Source organism: Anomaloglossus baeobatrachus, chromosome 8 (genome assembly GCF_048569485.1).
Source record: "Anomaloglossus baeobatrachus isolate aAnoBae1 chromosome 8, aAnoBae1.hap1, whole genome shotgun sequence".
In the NCBI taxonomy this organism is placed as follows: Eukaryota; Metazoa; Chordata; class Amphibia; order Anura; family Aromobatidae; genus Anomaloglossus; species Anomaloglossus baeobatrachus.
This window is the reverse complement of record NC_134360.1, coordinates 62842537-62861262: the sequence shown is the minus strand read 5'-3', so window position 1 is coordinate 62861262 and position 18726 is coordinate 62842537. Positions and strand designations below refer to the sequence as shown.

Here is an 18726-nt window from a genome sequence, read left to right as displayed (position 1 = left end):
TAGCACCTGGTTGATGGACGATATAAGATCATTTACTAAGGCGTCCCCCTCAGGTGTATCAAGATTGAGGGCAACGTCAGGGTCAGAGCCCTGAGCTGCGACGTCCGCCTCGTCCTCCAGAGAGTCCTCAAGCTGAGACCCCGAGCAGCGTGAGGAAGTCGGGGAAGATTCCCAGCGAGCCCGCTTAGCCGGTCTGGGACTGTGGTCCGTGCAGGAGTCCTCCACGTGAGACCTAGGGGCCACCCCAGGAGCACGCTGCGGCGCAGACCGAGAGGGGCCTGGAGGCGATGATCCAACAGTGCCCGGGGCCTGTGTAAGGACCGGTCTGGACTGCAAGGCTTCTAGTAGCTTGGCAGACCATTTGTCCATAGACTGAGCCATGGATTGTGAAAGCGACTCAGAGAGTTTCTCAGCAAAAACTGCAAACTCTGTCCCTGCCGCCTGGACAGTGGAAGCAGGAGGGTCTGCCTGATCCGAGGGGCCCACTAGTGACCGAGGCTCCGGCTGAGCAAGTGCAACAGGGGTCGAGCATTGCTCACAGTGAGGGTAGGTGGAACCTGCAGGTAACATAGCCCCACAAGAGGTACAGGTTGCAAAAAAAACCTTTGCCTTAGCGCCCTTGCTCCTTGTGGACGACATGCTGTTGTCTCCTAGGAGAGTGATCACTGAGGGTATATAGCCAAAAGTAAACAACCCAGCCGAACAGAGAAAATATATACAAATATATATATATATATATATATATATACACACTCCGGCACCCTAGGGGGACCAGCACCGGGTGACCGGTGTGGCTTACCGACCGCCCAAAGCGGAGTGTGTGTCCACCAGATTCCCTGCCTTAGGTCTCCCAGAGCTGCAGAGCTCGTTCCTGAAATCCTCCACCAGCAGAATGTGGGTAAAAATGGCTGCCGGAGCTCTCAGGGGAGGAGGGAGCCGTGGGCGGCGACTAGTAAAGTGCGGGAATCTGGGGCCCCACAGTGATCAGTGAGGGGGGGGGAGGAAACCTAAAGTATGCTCCAGCCCTCACTGCCGACGTCAGGTCGACCGTCCCGCCCTTACTCCTGACTGGCAGGCCCGGGGGCGGGAGTTATGGTACTAGGCCGCAATGAAGCCGGGGACTAAATTTAATACCGCGGCCGACAAACAGGCTCGGTCGGCGCGGAAGTCCTGGTCTTCACAAACCAGCAGCTGCTGCAGCGTCTGTGAAACAAGCGCTCCATGCACAGTCCCCATGGGGACACAGAGTACCTTTAGATGCAGGGCCCTGTCCCTGAGGATACATAGACTCCTGTCCGGCAGATTCCCACAGGGGCTGCGGAGGGAGCCCGGTCCCAGTGAATGGATGACCGGTCAGGATCCCACTTCTCCCAGAGCCTCTAAGGGATGGTGAAGGAAAACGGCATGTGGCTCCAGCCTCTGTACCCGCAATGGGTACCTCAACCTTAACAGCACCGCCGACGTAGTGGGGTGAGAAGGGAGCATGCCGGGGGCCCTGTGGGGGCCCTCTTTTCTTCCAACCGATAAAATCAGCAGCTGCTGCTGACTAAAATGGGAATGCATGAGTGGATGTGTGCCTCCTTCCACACAAAGCATAAAACTGAGGAGCCCGTGATGCACGGGAGGGTGTATAGGCAGAGGGGAGGGGTTACACTTTTAAAGTGTAATACTTTGTGTGGCCTCCGGAGGCAGAAGCTATACACCCAATTGTCTGGGTCTCCCAATGGAGCGACAAAGAAAAAACTTTTTGCCTTAGCGCCCTTGCTCCTTGTGGACAACATGCTGTTGTCTCCTAGGAGAGTGATCACTGAGGGTATATAGCCTAAAGTAAACAACCCGGCCGAACAGAGAAAATATATACAAATATATATATATATATATATATATACACTCCGGCACCCTAGGGGGACCAGCACCGGGTGACCGGTGTGGCTTACCGACCGCTCAAAGCGGAGTGTGTGTCCACCAGATTCCCTGCCTTAGGTCTCCCAGAGCTGCAGAGCTCGTTCCTGAAATCCTCCACCGGCAGAATGTGTGTAAAAATGGCTGCCGGAGCTCTCAGGGGAGGAGGGAGCCGTGGGCGGCGACTAGTAAAGTGCGGGAATCTGGGGCCCCACAGTGATCAGTGAGGGGGGGGGGGAGGAAACCTAAAGTATGCTCCAGCCCTCACTGCCGACGTCAGGTCGACCGTCCCGCTCTTACCCCTGACTGGCAGGCCCGGGGGCGGGAGTTATGGTACTAGGCCGCAATGAAGCCGGGGACTAAATTTAATACCGCGGCCGACAAACAGGCTCGGTCGGCGCGGAAGTCCCGGTCTTCACAAACCAGCAGCTGCTGCAGCGTCTGTGAAACAAGCGCTCCATGCACAGTCCCCATGGGGACACAGAGTACCTTTAGATGCAGGGCCCTGTCCCTGAGGATACATAGACTCCTGTCAGGCAGATTCCCACAGGGGCTGCGGAGGGTGCCCGGTCCCAGTGAATGGATGACCGGTTAGGATCCCACTTCTCCCAGAGCCTCTAAGGGATGGTGAAGGAAAACGGCATGTGGCTCCAGCCTCTGTACCCGCAATGGGTACCTCAACCTTAACAGCACCGCCGACGTAGTGGGGTGAGAAGGGAGCATGCCGGGGGCCCTGTGGGGGCCCTCTTTTCTTCCATCCGATAAAATCAGCAGCTGCTGCTGACTAAAATGGGAATGCATGAGTGGATGTGTGCCTCCTTCCACACAAAGCATAAAAACTGAGGAGCCCGTGATGCACGGAAGGGTGTATAGGCAGAGGGGAGGGGTTACACTTTTCAGTGTAATACTTTGTGTGGCCTCCGGAGGCAGAAGCTATACACCCAATTGTCTGGGTCTCCCAATGGAGCGACAAAGAAAATAAAAATAATATGTACGTCTACATGGCAAGAAAAATGACATATAATCCTGTAAAAAAAAATAAAAAGGCCCTCGTAAAGTTTTTTCAATGGAAAAAGAAACATGTTATGGGTCTTTAAACAGGTATTGTCACGTTGTGCCTTGAGCAGCACTCAGCTCTGCAGTCTCCTCACTTCCTGGTTGCTGGGGGGGCGGGCACTCCTCCTTGAGTGACAGTTCTGGTCTGCAGCTTCGTCTGATACTGTGACGCATTAACATCTGTCATTATTAATTGTACGCTGTTATTACTAACTAGAAGGTGGCCTGATTCGAACGTATCGGGTAGTCTAGAATGTGTATGTAGGTTAGCAGATTGAATAATTAGGTAATGGACTGGATGGGTTCGGTTTAATTTAGTATATTCTTATAATTGTTTATTGGTTTTAAAATGACAAACAAGAGAAAGAAACAGTTTTAATAGATGAGTCTAATGTTTAATGATGTCCATGGCTTGTATTGAAAGAAGGCCATGAACAGTGTAGAGTTAAATAAAAATATGCTGATGCTGTGATATGGCCCAATGCTGGTAAGTGCCTTCATCGTGGTGCAGCCACCATCCTGAGGCTATGTGCGCACGTTGCGTTCTATTCCGCAGCGTTTAGTCACTGCATGTGCGTCTCAGAACGCAGCTGAAAAACTGCGTTCTGAGACGCATTGTTACTGCAGAATTCCTGCATTCTGGATGCTTGAAAAAGCATCCAGAATGCACATTTTTGACAGTGCAGTCCCACTCGGCTCTGCTGCATCCCCATAGACCTGCAGCAGAGCCGAGTGGGACCGCAGTGTCATAAAGAGCATGGCTGGCTGCGAGACAGAGTCGCGCGATCAGAATGAACTCGGATGAACTTCACCCGAATTCATTGTGATCGCGCGGCTCTGTGCGTGTGCCGCGGCTTGATTTGCGATCACAGGTGAAGGACTCACTGGTGACCGCAAATCTCCTGAGTGACTGAAGTGAGCCGCACAATCACCGGAGTCGTCGCTCAGGTTACCTGCGGCTAGCTCGAGTCCTCCACCGGAGACCTGTGGCCGCGGGTAACCTGAGTGATGCCTCCGCTTACAGTGCGACTCACTTCAGTTTCTGTGTGGAGCTGACAGGAGAGACGGTGTTCTACGGCCGCTCCTGTCAGCTTCATGTAGCAGAGCTGAATGCGTCACGGGACCTCGTGAGGATTACACCGGACCTGGAGGGGTATTTGGAGATTTTAATAAAGTGGTCAAAAAGAGTGTTTTTTTGTCTTTTATTTCAAATAAAGGATTTTTTTGGGTGTATGTGTTTATTTACTTTCACTTACAGGTTAATCATTGAGGGTGTCCCATAGATGCCTGCAATGATTAACGTAGGACTTAGTGGCAGCTATGGGCTGCCATTAACTCCTTATTATTCAGATTGCCACCGCACCAGGGCAATTCTGAATGAGCCGGGTAGAGTCTCGGGAATGTCGCATCTAATCGATGCAGCTATTCCGGGCGGCTGCTGGCTGAAATTTTTAGGCTCGGGGGCTCCCCATAACGTGGGGCTCCCCATCCTAAGAATACCAGCCTTCAGCCATGTGGCTTTATCTTCGCTGGTATCAAAATTGGGGGGACCGTACGCCATTTTTTTTTAATTAATTATATATTTTACTGTACTACATAGACCCGCCCACTGGCGGCTGTGATTGGTGGCAGTGAGACAGCTGTCACTCAGCATGGGGGCGCGTCTGAATGCAACCAATCATAGGCGCCGGTGGGCGGGGTAGCAGTGAATACCAGATGGAATAATGAGCGGCCGGCCTTTTCATAAGCTGGAGAAGCCGCCGCAGTGTGACAGCCGTGCAGCGCCGCACCGGTGATCGGTCAGTGATCGGTGAGTATGAGAGAGGGGGTGAGAGGGATAGACCGACACAGAGAGAGACCGACCGACAGGGAGACAGAGAGACCGGCAATAACTGCACGCAAATACGCAATGTACGCACATAGCCTGACACGTGCCCCCATCCTGCGGGGTAATGTGTGCGGGAGGCGGAGTCGAGCGGGGCCATGGCGCTGAGGACGCCAGTGCTGAGGACAGGTGACTATTCGTGTGTGTGTGTGTGTTCGTGTGTTCAGTGTATTACATGCGGAGGGCGGAGTGCGGGGGTGGGTGGAGCCGAGTTGGGTAATGTGTGCGGGGGGCAGAGGCGAGGAGTGGGTATGTGTCGACTGGGTTGCCGGTGTGGGCTTCCGGGGGTGCAACACTCACCGGGGAGTCGGGGCTCTGTGTGGGTGCGGGGAAAAGTGTCGGGCATCGTTCTGTTGGCCCGTAGTTCGAACTGTTCAGTTAGCTGATCCGTTGGTCGCAGGCTCTTTAGCGCGCGCGGTGTGGCGACGGTTGTCACTGTAATGTCATTTTGGAGCAAGACATACAGACAAGAAAAACAGACAGACATAATAGGGCAATTTATATATATATTTATATGTATATATATAGATATATATATGTATAGAGATAACGAGGCCTTTTGAATTACAAGGCTCAGGAAAGTCAGAGCTGCAATTTGTAAAACTGCTCTGGATACTAAAGATGGATTGCGGAGACCAAGGGACTGTTATTATTCAGGACTATGGTAAAAGTGACTCAGGATCTGAGCATATAACGGCTGTATAAAAGTCAATGAGCTATAGAAAGGTGGCTGGGATCTTAGGACTTAACTACTCAGCCTGGAATGTAGCTACTGTGCACACTCAGCCAGATTCGAATGACCAACCTCCTTGGAAACCAGCTGTACACTATGTAAGATAAAAGCTCTTACAGCAGGATAATGACGGCAGATCGAAAAAGCGAGTCAGTTGCAAATTTGCTTATTTTTATGCTGTCTCACTAATTATACCAATTTAATAACAAGTAGCAAAACACAAATAATTTTAGAAAAAAATTTGCATTGTTCAAAAGTAGAAAAACATAACCCACCCCCTCCAAAAAATGATGTAATGAAAAAAATGCTAATCAGCAGGGCAGATCAAAGTGCGCATGTGCAGGACCACAATGGAGGCCTCTCTGTATGGATGACTTAGAACGCGTCATGCACACGGGGCTGGGCAGGAGGACGGCAATCGCACAAGATGGAGGAGGCGCCGGACCGAGACCAGTGACACCCATCGGACTTGACCGCTCCAGAGTATTATAAAGGTGATTTCTTTTTCGCTCCTAATTGGGAGACCCAGACAGTGGTGTATAGCTACTGCCTCTGGAGGCCGCACAAAGAACTACACTTAAAAGTGTAAGGCCCCTCCCCTTCTGGCTATACACCCTCCCGTAGGAGTACAGATTCCTCAGTTTTAGCTTTGTGCGCAAGGAGGTCAGACACGCACGCATAGCTCCATTGTTCTTAGTCAGCAGCAGCTGCTGACTATGTCGGATGGAAGAAAAGAGGGTCTATACAGACTCCCAGCATGCTCCCTTCTCACCCCACTTATGTCGGAGGTGTTTGTAAGGTTGAGGTACCCATTGCGGGTACGGCGGCAGGAGCCCACATGCTGATTCCTTCCCCATCCCTTTTTACAGGGCTCTGGGTGAAGTGGGATTTACCGGTCTCCAGGCACAGAGACCGTGCTCCATCTACAGCCCCTGGAGAAGATGCTGGATGGAGCGGAGTACATCAGGGACATGGCCCTGCTTCCTCAAGGTACTCTGTGTCCCCGTGTATCTGGCGCTCACACCGCAGCATGCTGGGTGTTGTAGTGCGCCGGGGGACATCAGCGCTGCGGCGCCTGTGCCATGGCCTCATTCAGCTTTGCTGAAGCAGGCACATTTATGGAAATAGTCCGCGCCGGCCGCTGGGACTGCGGCGCGGCTGGCACTTGTAGTGCGCCGGGGACTTCAGCGCGGCCTGCGCTTTTACGGCGGCCGCGCTGATAACTACAGTCCCCGGCTTTTGCGGCCTGCTTCCTTTCGTTCCCGCCCCCAGACCTGCCAGTCAGGAGAGGGGCGGGACGCTGCCCACGCTAGAACTCGGTCGCGCCGGCCGCTTGAACAGCGGCGCGGCTGGCACTTGCGGTGCGCCGGGGACTTCAGCGCGGCCCGCGCTTTTACGGCGGCCGCGCTGATAACTCGAGTCCCCGGCTTTTGCGGCCTGCGTTCGTTCGTTCCCGCCCACAGACCTGCCAGTCAGGAGAGGGGCGGGACGCTGGCCAGTGCATCAGCGCTGAGGGCTGGAGTCGTTTTTACATACTCCAGCCCTCACAGTCAGCACAGAGGGGACACTGTTCCCGCACTTTTGTTTGGGAACTCCCACGGACCGCCCCTCTCCACAGAAGCCTGCAGCCATTCTTGCTGACACGCTGAGCTGCAGAGGGGAGCCGGGGAGACCCAGACAAGGCATTCTGCAGCCTCTTACCCGCTGTTCAGCGGGCGGTAAGCAGCCCAGTGGGCTCACCCCCTCTTGTGCTCGTAGTATCCTTAGTATTTTGTGGCTACAAATACTTGGTATTGCATAGCGCTGGTCGCCCTTTGGCTATAGACTCTCTCACATGCAGAGAGCCAGCAGCATGTCGCCCGTAAAACGCAAGGGTGCCAAGGCACAGACATTGTATGCTTCCTGCACCGCATGTGGGACTTTTCTACCGGCAGGCTCCACGGACCCCCATTGTGTGCAGTGCTCGGCCAGTGTCCCAGGGTGTACCACCTGTGAATGCTGTCCAGGTGACAGGGACTGAGTTTGCAGCTTTTGCTGACAGAATGTCTCTCACTATGTCACAAATTCTTGACACATTGCGAGCTAGGCCTGTACTTCAGACCACGGACACTGTGCATGTATTGCCCCCTGGTCCCCCTCAGCTCCTAGCTCCGGGACGGGCATCTACACCTCAGGGTGAAGACTCTGACTCGGACGATGGCCCCGGGCAGCCTAAGCGGGCTCGTTATGACGGGCCTTCACATTCATCTCAATGGTCTGGATCCCAGCGGGATGAATCTATGGGTGATGAGGCGGACTTAACTGATCAGGATTCTGATCCTGGGACCGCTCTCAATCTAGATACACCAGATGGTGACGCCATAGTTAATGATCTTATATTTAACATCAATAAGATGTTGAATATTTCCCCACCAGCTCCTCCTGTAGAGGAGTCAGCTTCGCAGCACGAGAGAATCCATTTCAGATACCCTAAGCGTACATTAAGCACTTTTCTGGACCACGCTGACTTCAGAGACGCAATCCAGAAACCCCACGCTTATCCTGAAAGGCGTTTTCCTAAACGACTTAAAGATACACGCTACCCTTTTCCCTCTGAAGTGGTCAAGGGTTGGACCCAGTGTCCAAAAGTGGATCCTCCAATTTCCAGGCTTGCAGCCAGATCCTTGGTTGCTGTTGAAGATGGAGCGGCACTTAAAGATGCCACTGACAGGCAGATGGAGCTCTGGCTGAAATCCATCTATGAAGCGATTGGAGCGTCATTAGCGCCTTCTTTTGCGGCCGTATGGGCACTCCAAGCTATCACGGCCGGGCTTGCGCGAGTCGACTCAGTCACACGTGCATTTGCCCCGCAGGTAGCACCATTGACCTCGCAAATGGCGGCATTCGCGTCGTACGCGATTAATGCTGTTCTTGACGCTACAAGCCGCACGGCAGTGGCGTCAGCCAACTCAGTTGTTTTGCGTAGGGCTCTGTGGTTGAGACATTGGAAAGCAGATTCTCATTCCAAGAAGTGCTTAACCAATTTGCCTTTTTCTCGTGACCGATTGTTTGGAGAGCGTTTGGATGAAATCATCAAACACTCCAAGGGTAAGGACTCTTCCTTACCGCAACACAGACAAAACAAGCCCCAACAGAGGAGGGGTCAGTCTGGTTATCGGTCCTTTCGAGGACAGGGCAGGTCCCAATTCGCCTCGTCAAAAAAGACTCAAAAGGACCAGAGACGTTCAAATTCTTGGAGGTCTCAGTCACGCCCAAAAAGACCAGCCGGAGGAACCGTTGCCAAAACGACGTCCTCCTGACTTGCGGTCTCCGATGCCCACACCCGCGGTCGGTGGGAGGCTGTCCCACTTTGGCGACATTTGGCTAGCAAATGTCAAAGACCGTTGGGTGAGAGATATTCTATCTCACGGGTACAGGATAGAGTTCGGTTCTCGTCCGCCAACTCGTTTCTTCAGAACTTCTCCACCACCAGACCGAGCCGATGCTCTGTTGCAGGCGGTGGCCGCTCTAAAGGCGGAAGGAGTGGTGACCTCCGTCCCTCTTCAGGAACAGGGTCACGGTTTTTACTCCAATCTGTTTGTGGTCCCAAAAAAGGACGGATCGTATCGTCCCGTCCTGGATCTGAAGTTGCTCAACAGACACGTAAAAGTCAGGAGGTTCCGGATGGAATCCCTACGCTCCGTCATAGCCTCAATGTCTCAGGGAGATTTTCTAGCATCAATAGACATCAAAGATGCGTATCTCCACGTGCCGATTGCACCAGAGCATCAGCGTTTCCTACGCTTCGTCATACACGACGAGCACCTACAGTTCGTAGCGTTACCCTTCGGTCTGGCAACAGCCCCCCGGGTCTTCACCAAAGTCATGGCAGCAGTAGTAGCTGTTCTGCACTCGCAGGGTCACTCGGTCATCCCGTACCTAGACGACCTGCTTATAAAGGCATCCTCTCAAGAAGCATGCCAACAGTCTGAAGGTGGCGCTAGACACTCTCCAGACTTTCGGGTGGATTATCAACTTTCCAAAGTCTCATCTAACCCCGACCCAATCTCTGACTTATCTTGGCATGGAGTTTCATACTCTATCAGCGATAGTGAGGCTTCCACTGGACAAGCAGTGCTCGCTACGGACTGGAGTGCAATCTCTTCTTCAGAGCCAGTCGCATTCACTGAGGCGCCTCATGCATTTCCTAGGAAAGATGGTAGCAGCAATGGAGGCAGTCCCGTTCGCGCAGTTTCATCTGCGCCCTCTCCAATGGGACATTCTGCGCCAATGGGATGGGAATTCGACGTCCCTCGACAGGACTGTCTCCCTCTCTCAGACTGCCAAGGACTCTCTACGTTGGTGGCTTCTCCCCAACTCATTGTCACAGGGAAAGTCGTTCCTTCCCCCGTCCTGGGCAGTGGTCACGACAGATGCGAGCCTATCAGGGTGGGGAGCGGTGTTTCTCCACCACAGGGCTCAGGGGACGTGGACTCAGGAAGAGTCCACCTTGCAGATCAATGTTCTGGAAATCAGAGCAATTTATCTTGCCCTGCGTGCCTTCCAACAATGGCTGGAAGGCAAGCAGATTCGGATTCAGTCGGACAATTCCACGGCGGTGGCGTACATCAACCACCAAGGGGGAACACGCAGTCGCCAAGCTTTTCAAGAAGTCCAGCGGATTTTGACGTGGGTGGAAAGCAGAGCGTCCACCATATCTGCAGTTCACATCCCAGGCGTGGAAAACTGGGAAGCAGACTTTCTCAGTCGCCAGGGCATGGACGCAGGAGAATGGTCCCTTCACCCGGACGTGTTTCAACAGATCTGTTGCCGCTGGGGGTCGCCGGACGTCGATCTGATGGCGTCACGGCACAACAACAAGGTCCCAGTTTTCATGGCACGGTCTCACGATCACCGAGCGCTGGCGGCAGACGCGTTGGTTCAGGATTGGTCGCAATTCCGACTCCCCTATGTGTTCCCACCTCTAGCATTGTTACCCAGAGTTCTCCGGAAAATCAAGTCCGACTGCCAGCGAGCCATACTCGTCGCTCCAAATTGGCCAAGAAGGTCGTGGTACCCGGATCTGTGGCATCTCACGGTAGGCCAACCATGGGCACTACCAGACCGTCCAGATCTGCTGTCTCAAGGGCCGTTTTTCCATCTGAATTCTGCGGCCCTGAACCTGACTGTGTGGCCATTGAGTCCTGGATCCTAGCGGCCTCAGGTTTATCTCAGGGAGTTGTTGCCACAATGAGACAGGCTAGAAAACCATCCTCAGCTAAGATCTATCACAGGACGTGGAAGATATTCTTAGCGTGGTGCTTGGCTCAAGGGTTTTCTCCCTGGCCATTTGCATTGCCAATTTTTCTTTCCTTCCTGCAGTCTGGGTTGGAAAAAGGTTTGTCCCTTAGCTCGCTTAAGGGTCAAGTCTCCGCGTTATCCGTATTCTTTCAGAAGCGCTTGGCACAGCTTTCTAAAGTACGCACGTTTCTCCAAGGAGTTTGTCATATCGTTCCTCCTTACAGACGGCCATTGGAACCCTGGGATCTGAACAAGGTTCTCCTTGCTCTTCAAAAGCCGCCTTTCGAGCCTTTGAAAGAGGTTCCCCTTTCTCGGCTTTCACAAAAGGTAGTTTTTCTTGTAGCGGTCACGTCTCTTCGAAGAGTGTCCGAGCTGGCGGCGTTATCTTGCAAATCTCCCTTCCTGGTATTTCACCAAGACAAGGTAGTACTGCGTCCAATTCCAGAGTTTTCTCCCAAGGTGGTTTCTTCCTTTCATCTCAATCAGGATATCACTTTGCCATCTTTGTGTCCGCATCCAGTTCACCAATTTGAAAAGGGTTTACATCTGTTGGACCTGGTGAGAGCACTCAGGATTTACATTTCTCGCACGGCGCCTCTACGCCGTTCGGATGCGCTCTTTGTCCTAGTCGCTGGTCAGCATAAGGGATCGCAAGCTTCCAAATCCACCCTGGCGCGGTGGATCAAGGAACCAATTCTTCACACATACCGTTCTGCTGGGCTTCAGATTCCATCTGGACTGAAGGCCCATTCTACCAGAGCCGTTGGTGCGTCCTGGGCGTTGAGGCATCAGGCTACGGCTCAGCAAGTGTGCCAGGCGGCTACCTGGTCGAGTCTGCACACGTTTACCAAACACTATCAAGTGCATACCTACGCTTCGGCAGACGCCAGCCTAGGTAGACAGGTCCTCCAGGCGGCGGTGGCCCACCTGTAGGAAGAGGCTGTATGACAGCCCGTTCATGTGGTATCTTTTTACCCACCCAGGGACTGCTTTTGGACGTCCCACTGTCTGGGTCTCCCAATTAGGAGCGAAAAAGAAGAAGGGAATTTTGTTTACTTACCGTAAATTCCTTTTCTTCTAGCTCCAATTGGGAGACCCAGCACCCGCCCTATCTGTTTTTAGGGTTTCGTTTTTTTCGGGTGCACATGTTGTTCACGTTGTTTCTTAAGTTCTCCGATCTAGTTATCGGATTGAATTTGTTTTTGAAACTGTTATTGGCTTTCCTCCTTCTTGCTTTGGTACTAAAACTGAGGAATCTGTACTCCTACGGGAGGGTGTATAGCCAGAAGGGGAGGGGCCTTACACTTTTAAGTGTAGTTCTTTGTGCGGCCTCCAGAGGCAGTAGCTATACACCACTGTCTGGGTCTCCCAATTGGAGCTAGAAGAAAAGGAATTTACGGTAAGTAAACAAAATTCCCTTCTTTTACATTATACAGAACAGCCTGGGCTCTTTTATACAGTATTCTGGTATGCTGTATATAAGAGCTCACTGGTGGTAGCTCGTAAGGGAACAACCTGGTGACAGGTTCCCTTTAATTCTCCATAATCTATTGATTAAACACCACTTTTGTTTGTGGACAACCCCTTTAAGCTTTGTTTAGGTTACCATCCTGTGCAGATTATAATTTGGCCTACATCCCAGCCCCGATGGCATTCACATAGACTAATCCACTGGAACTCTGTACAATAGTCATAGATTACAGATCTCACCAGGTATGGAGATTTCTTCTTGGGACTGTTTTAGCCGTCGTCTTTCTCTTGCCGACAAAGGGCGATGATCCTTTATAAACAGAAACAGAGAACAAATGTTGTACAGAAAATAAACTATTTTCATGACCTTGCAGTGACATCCTGGCGAAAATCAAACATGTTCATTCTAATAGTGAGAAAAATCATTCCATACCTGAGATAGCTGAGTGCTGGGCTTGGATCCTCCGCCTGGTTTCGCAGCAGACGCCGTCCTCTCGGGACTGCTGAGGGATTTTGTAGCCGGTCGCTCTGGAATGGCGGGAGGAGAAGGCAGCGGTCTTGGGCAAACCGCGGGATTCTAGGAACACAAGCGCTAACATATTAGGCACAGAACACTGGATTCACCAATATTATCCCCTTCCCAATTTGTATACTCTGAATTTTTCTTTGTCATATTTTGTAGACAACAAACACTGTCACCATTATGCGATCTGCCCCTCCCCCTCAGGCAGACCCTAAGAGGTACTTTGCACGTTGCAACATCGCTACTGCGATATCGTCGGAGTCAAATCGAAAGTGACGCACATCCGGCGCCGGTAACGACGTCGCAACGTGTAAAGCCTAGATGCGCCGATAAACGATCGCAAAAACGTCGTAAATCAGTGATCTGTGTAGCGTCGGTCATTTTCATAATGTCGCACTAATAGGAGATACGATGTTGTTCCTCGTTCCTGCGGCAGCACACATCGCTGTGTATAAAGCCGCAGGAGCGAGGAACATCTCCTTACCTGCCTCCACCGGCTATGCGGAAGGACGGAGGTGGGCGGGATGTTTACGTCCCGCTCATCTCCGCCCCTCTGTTTCTTTAGGCCGCCTGCCGTGTGACGTCGCTGTGACGCTGCACGACCCGCCCCCTTAGGAAGGAGGTTGATCGCCGGCCAGAGCGACTTTGCAGGGCAGGTAAGTGCGTGTGAAGCTGCCGTAGCGAAGTTCGCTACGGCAGCTATCACAAGATATCGCATGTGCGACGGAGGCGGGGACTATCGCGCTCGGCATCGCTAGCATCGGCTAGCAATTTCGCAGCGTGCAAAGTACCCCTAACTGCTCCGTTGTGTGTGTGGCGACCCTGAGGCTTCCGTCGCCACAGGTCATTGCACCCCATCCAGCGGTGTGATGCCCCATTCTGGGAGAGGAAGAGAGTGAACTCCGGTCCCCTGGTAAATCCACACTACACCCATTGTTAGGTACATACTGGGACCAGGGAAAGTGGCAGTTACCCCCCCATGCTGCATGCTGGGAGGGGCCGTAAGACCCATCCCTGCTCCTATAGGGCACAGCTTAGCAACTGGGGAGGTGGGAGGAGCCATCTGAGAGCAGACACAGAAAGGAAGGTCAAGTTTAGTCAGTCTACCTCAGGGAGGGAGAGTGTGAGGAGCCAGCATGTAGTTGGAGAAGAAGAACGAGAGAAAGGAGGGAGGAGGCCTGCCGGAGGCAGGCAAGGAGGAGAAGAGAAAGGAAAGAAAGAAAGAAAGAAGGAAAGAAAGCTCCAAGTCAGTCAGGAGCAGAGAAACAGAAGGAGACGCTTCCTGGTGAAGATCCTGGGACTCGGAGGGTCCAGGTGACACCACGTAGAAGACAGAAGGAGTCGCAGGGCCACGGGTAGTCTGTATAGCTGTCGGGGCAGTTTAGAGCTACGGTGGCCTGTTCCACAAGAACATCGGTGGAGGGATCAAGCTGCGACAGGGGACGGTCCCTAGAGACTGGAGGAGTGCAAAGATCATCTCCAAACAGTAAAAACCGAGGCCCAGGGAACGTTGTAGACTCCTCGGGCCAGAACCCATAGCAGAACTTCCAGAAAAGGGGTAATCAGCCGACAGGTGACCCCCCCAGCCTGGAGGCTGTAGTGGAGGCCAAGCCAGGTTTATCCTATTAAAGGCAAGGCTAAGGAAGACAGCAGAAGAAAGAGACACTTAAGAGAAGGGTACCGGCTTTTACTCTCTGAATCACCCAGAAACGGCGGAGGTCCCTGACAGTGGTCCCAGCATTCCAGGGGTCCCTACAGCGCTGTGACAAGAAGTGTGAGTAAAGAACTTGAACTGCACCCTTGGAGTGGTCTCTGTTATTTCAGCTGCATAGACATTCACAAGCACCAACTGTGCCCCGGGCATTGGTCCACCTGTGGGGAGCAGTACCACCATTGCTGCCATAACATCATCCCGGAGGCCTCACACAGCAGCGGCGGCTTAGTAGCCGCATACCACAGGTGGCGTCACGAACACAAACTTTATTCACCAAGCCACATATTCTACTGACACCTACCAGGGCCACGGAGTCGGGCCCAGCCACCACTGACTACCACCGGACTAGTCCGGCCCGGCACCGGGTGTCCCATTGCCCTGGGGTGGGCGAGTCAACTTTGGCGTCACGAACAGGATTTCGTGCCCGGTTCCACCGGGTACTGTGCACCTGAAGAATCGTGAAAAAGCCTGTGTTTTTACTGTGAGAACTGCCGCCATTGAAGTCACTGAGCGCGGGAAGAAGGGGGGCGTGAAAGAAGAAAGGGCGCGAAGAGAAGCCCCGCCCCCTTGTCCAAGAAAAGAGCGCGAAGCAGTGCCCACCATGGAAGGCGGAAGAAGAAGAAATGGCGACTAGACAAGCTGGCCGGCTGGCAGAAAGAGTCTAAATGCCAGACCAGCAGAGAGAGAAGATGGCTCCTGTAAGCGGAGGCCAGGAAGAGCTCACCTGGATCAGGCCTGTGACCGCCGCTGAGCTGAAGGCTGAGGTCGGGAGGATGGCTGACAGGATGAAGGAGCGGGAAGTTACCAGCCTGCTGCTGAGCAACATCAAAAGTCTGCTACTAGAAGAAGCGACGAGCCTGCTGCTGGGAGATCGTGCAGAAGGAGACGCAGAAAGAATGGCGTCCACACGCAGCGATCCAGAGCTAGACTCCGCTGACTGGTGGGGCTGGGAGATGGACCAGTGGTGTGAAAGGCTGCAGGCGGAGGTGATGCAGCAGATCCGGCAAGCGACGCGCGGAGCAGCGACCGCCAGAACACCGGAGATGCTACTGAGGGGTGAGTCATTTAATGCCCCTGCCGGCGCGAGTGCCCCAACCCCCGCTACCATGCCCGCGGTCCCTGGAGAGATGCCCGGCATGGCGACGCCGATCCGGGCCGCAGCCACGCCAGGTGCGGCCCGCCAAGATTTCGCCGCCGGAGCGACGCCCATCTACACCGCAGCAGCGACGCCAAGCCCGGCCTGTCCAGCTCAGGCCCCAGCAGCGATACCCCGCTCGGACCAGCAAGATCCCGCCGCAGCGGCGACGTTAATCCACGCCGCAGATGCGGCCCGCCAAGCTCAGGCCGCAGCCACGCCAGGTGCGGCCCGTCAAGAATCGGTCACAGCAGCGACTCCAATACAGGCCGCCGCCATGCCAGGCGCGGCCCGCCAAGACCAGCAGACGCAGACTGTGCTGACAGTTGTCTACCCGCTGCCAGGTGGGGAGCCGGAGAAGAATCCCTACATGTAAAGAAGTAAGAAGATGCTGAACTGTATATAGCCCCTGTCTGCCCCTCATTCTTTTTGAAGAAGTCCCTTGTGTTCTGCCCCAATGTTCTTTTCGAAGATGACACCCTTTCCTGCTGTACTGCCCCTCATGCTTTTCGAAGATGTCACCCCCCATGTTTATGTGTACCGGGCCACTAGACTGGAATGTGGTCCCTGGTAAATGTGATGTCTTATGTGTCCTATGTAACCAGGCCATTGGACTTAGTGGCTGGTTGAGTATGTGCCCCATTGTTGTTTGAAAAGAAACGAACTGCCAGGCTACTGGACTTGTTGTAGCCAGAAATGTAATTAGTTGCACCTGTTGTGCCCCCTACCAGAATTATGGGGGATGTGCCCAAACTGTGCAATGAACTGAAAGTGCACATTTAGATGTTTCTTTATAAGAAAGGTTGCAACGTTTAAGTACTTGTGCCTCCCATAAAGGGAAGAAATGTTTTATTGTTTTATGTTATGCATAACAAAAATGTTTCTGCAGTTTCTCCCACATGTTTTTGTTGTTTTTCAGCCCGAGGACGTGCTGGGATTTGCTGTGGGGGAGTGTGGCGCCCCTGAGGCTTCCGTCGCCACAGGTCATTGCACCCCATCCAGCGGTGTGATGCCCCATTCTGGGAGAGGAAGAGAGTGAACTCCGGTCCCCTGGTAAATCCACACTACACCCATTGTTAGGTACATACTGGGACCAGGGAAAGTGGCAGTTACCCCCCCATGCTGCATGCTGGGAGGGGCCGTAAGACCCATCCCTGCTCCTATAGGGCACAGCTTAGCAACTGGGGAGGTGGGAGGAGCCATCTGAGAGCAGACACAGAAAGGAAGGTCAAGTTTAGTCAGTCTACCTCAGGGAGGGAGAGTGTGAGGAGCCAGCATGTAGTTGGAGAAGAAGAACGAGAGAAAGGAGGGAGGAGGCCTGCCGGAGGCAGGCAAGGAGGAGAAGAGAAAGGAAAGAAAGAAAGAAAGAAGGAAAGAAAGCTCCAAGTCAGTCAGGAGCAGAGAAACAGAAGGAGACGCTTCCTGGTGAAGATCCTGGGACTCGGAGGGTCCAGGTGACACCACGTAGAAGACAGAAGGAGTCGCAGGGCCACGGGTAGTCTGTATAGCTGTCGGGGCAGTTTAGAGCTACGGTGGCCTGTTCCACAAGAACATCGGTGGAGGGATCAAGCTGCGACAGGGGACGGTCCCTAGAGACTGGAGGAGTGCAAAGATCATCTCCAAACAGTAAAAACCGAGGCCCAGGGAACGTTGTAGACTCCCAGGGCCAGAACCCGTAGCAGAACTTCCAGAAAAGGGGTAATCAGCCGACAGGTGACCCCCCAGCCTGGAGGCTGTAGTGGAGGCCAAGCCAGGTTCATCCTATCAAAGGCAAGGCTAAGGAAGACAGCAGAAGAAAGAGACACTAAGAGAAGGGTACCGGCTTTCACTCTCAGAATCACCCAGAAACGGCGGAGGTCCCTGACAGTGGTCCCAGCAGTCCAAGGGTCCCTACAGCGCTGTGACAAGAAGTGTGAGTAAAGAACTTGAACTGCACCCTTGGAGTGGTCTCTGTTATTTCAGCTGCATAGACATTCACAAGCACCAACTGTGCCCCGGGCATTGCTCCACCTGTGGGGAGCAGTACCACCATTGCTGCCATAACATCATCCCGGAGGCCTCACACAGCAGCGGCGGCTTAGTAGCCGCATACCACAGGTGGCGTCACGAACACAAACTTTATTCACCAAGCCACATATTCTACTGACACCCACCAGGGCTACGGAGTCGGGCCCAGCCACCACTGACTACCACCGGACTAGTCCGGCCCGGCACCGGGTGTCCCATTGCCCTGGGGTGGGCGAGTCATGTGCGCTTTAAATCTAAAGGCCGCTTTACACGCAACGACATCGCTAACAAAATGTCGTTGAGGTCACAGAATTCGTGACGTACATCTGGCCTCGTTAGCGACGTCATTGCATGTGAAATGTACGAACGACCGCTAACGATCAAAATTACTTACCTAATCGTTGATAGTTGATGCGTCGCTCCTTTCCCGATTATCGTTGCTGTTGCAGGTACGATGTTGTTCGTCGTTTCTGTGGCAGCACACATCACTATGCGTGACACCGCATCGCCCACAATGAGGAAGGAAGGAGGTGGGCGGGATGTTACGCCCCGCTCATCTCCGCCCCTCCAATTCTATTGGGTGGCAGCTTAGTGACGCCGCTGTGACGCCGCACGAACCGCCCCCTTAGAAAGGAGGCGGTTCGCCGGCCACAGCAACGTCGCTAGGCAGATAAGTATGTGTGACGGGTGTAAGCGATGTTGTGCGCCACGGGCAGCGATTTGCCCGTGACGCACAACCGACGGGGGCGGGTACGCTCGCTAGCGATATCGATAGCAATATCGGTGTGTGTAAAGTACCCTTTAGTCCCCCGCCCCCTGTTCTTATCCTCACCCCTGAGGCAGATAAATCATTTTCCAGTGTCGCTCAGGTCTCATCTTGTGCCAGTAACTTCGGACTGGCCGGAAGTCAGAGGTTACATCACAAGCTTCCAATCTAACTCTGAGAGAGCCAGAACGAGGCTCTCATAGACTTTCATTGAGTTATGACCTCCAGACGTTCCATGAAACACTGGAGCTGTTG

The 18726-nt window shown here is 53.3% G+C and overlaps 1 protein-coding gene across 3 annotated transcripts in view; it reads right to left on the bottom strand.

The window, feature by feature from the left end:
- NEK4 (NIMA related kinase 4) overlaps window positions 1–18726 on the bottom strand; it is a 114439-nt gene that overhangs the window by 26560 nt on the left and 69153 nt on the right. For all 3 annotated transcript variants that reach the window (XM_075321732.1, XM_075321733.1, XM_075321734.1), the window contains 2 exons: window positions 12760–12903; window positions 12567–12636 (listed from right to left, as the gene is read on the bottom strand). In XM_075321732.1, the coding sequence (XP_075177847.1) occupies window positions 12567–12636; window positions 12760–12903 (214 nt within the window). The remainder of the gene's footprint in view (window positions 1–12566; window positions 12637–12759; window positions 12904–18726) is intronic.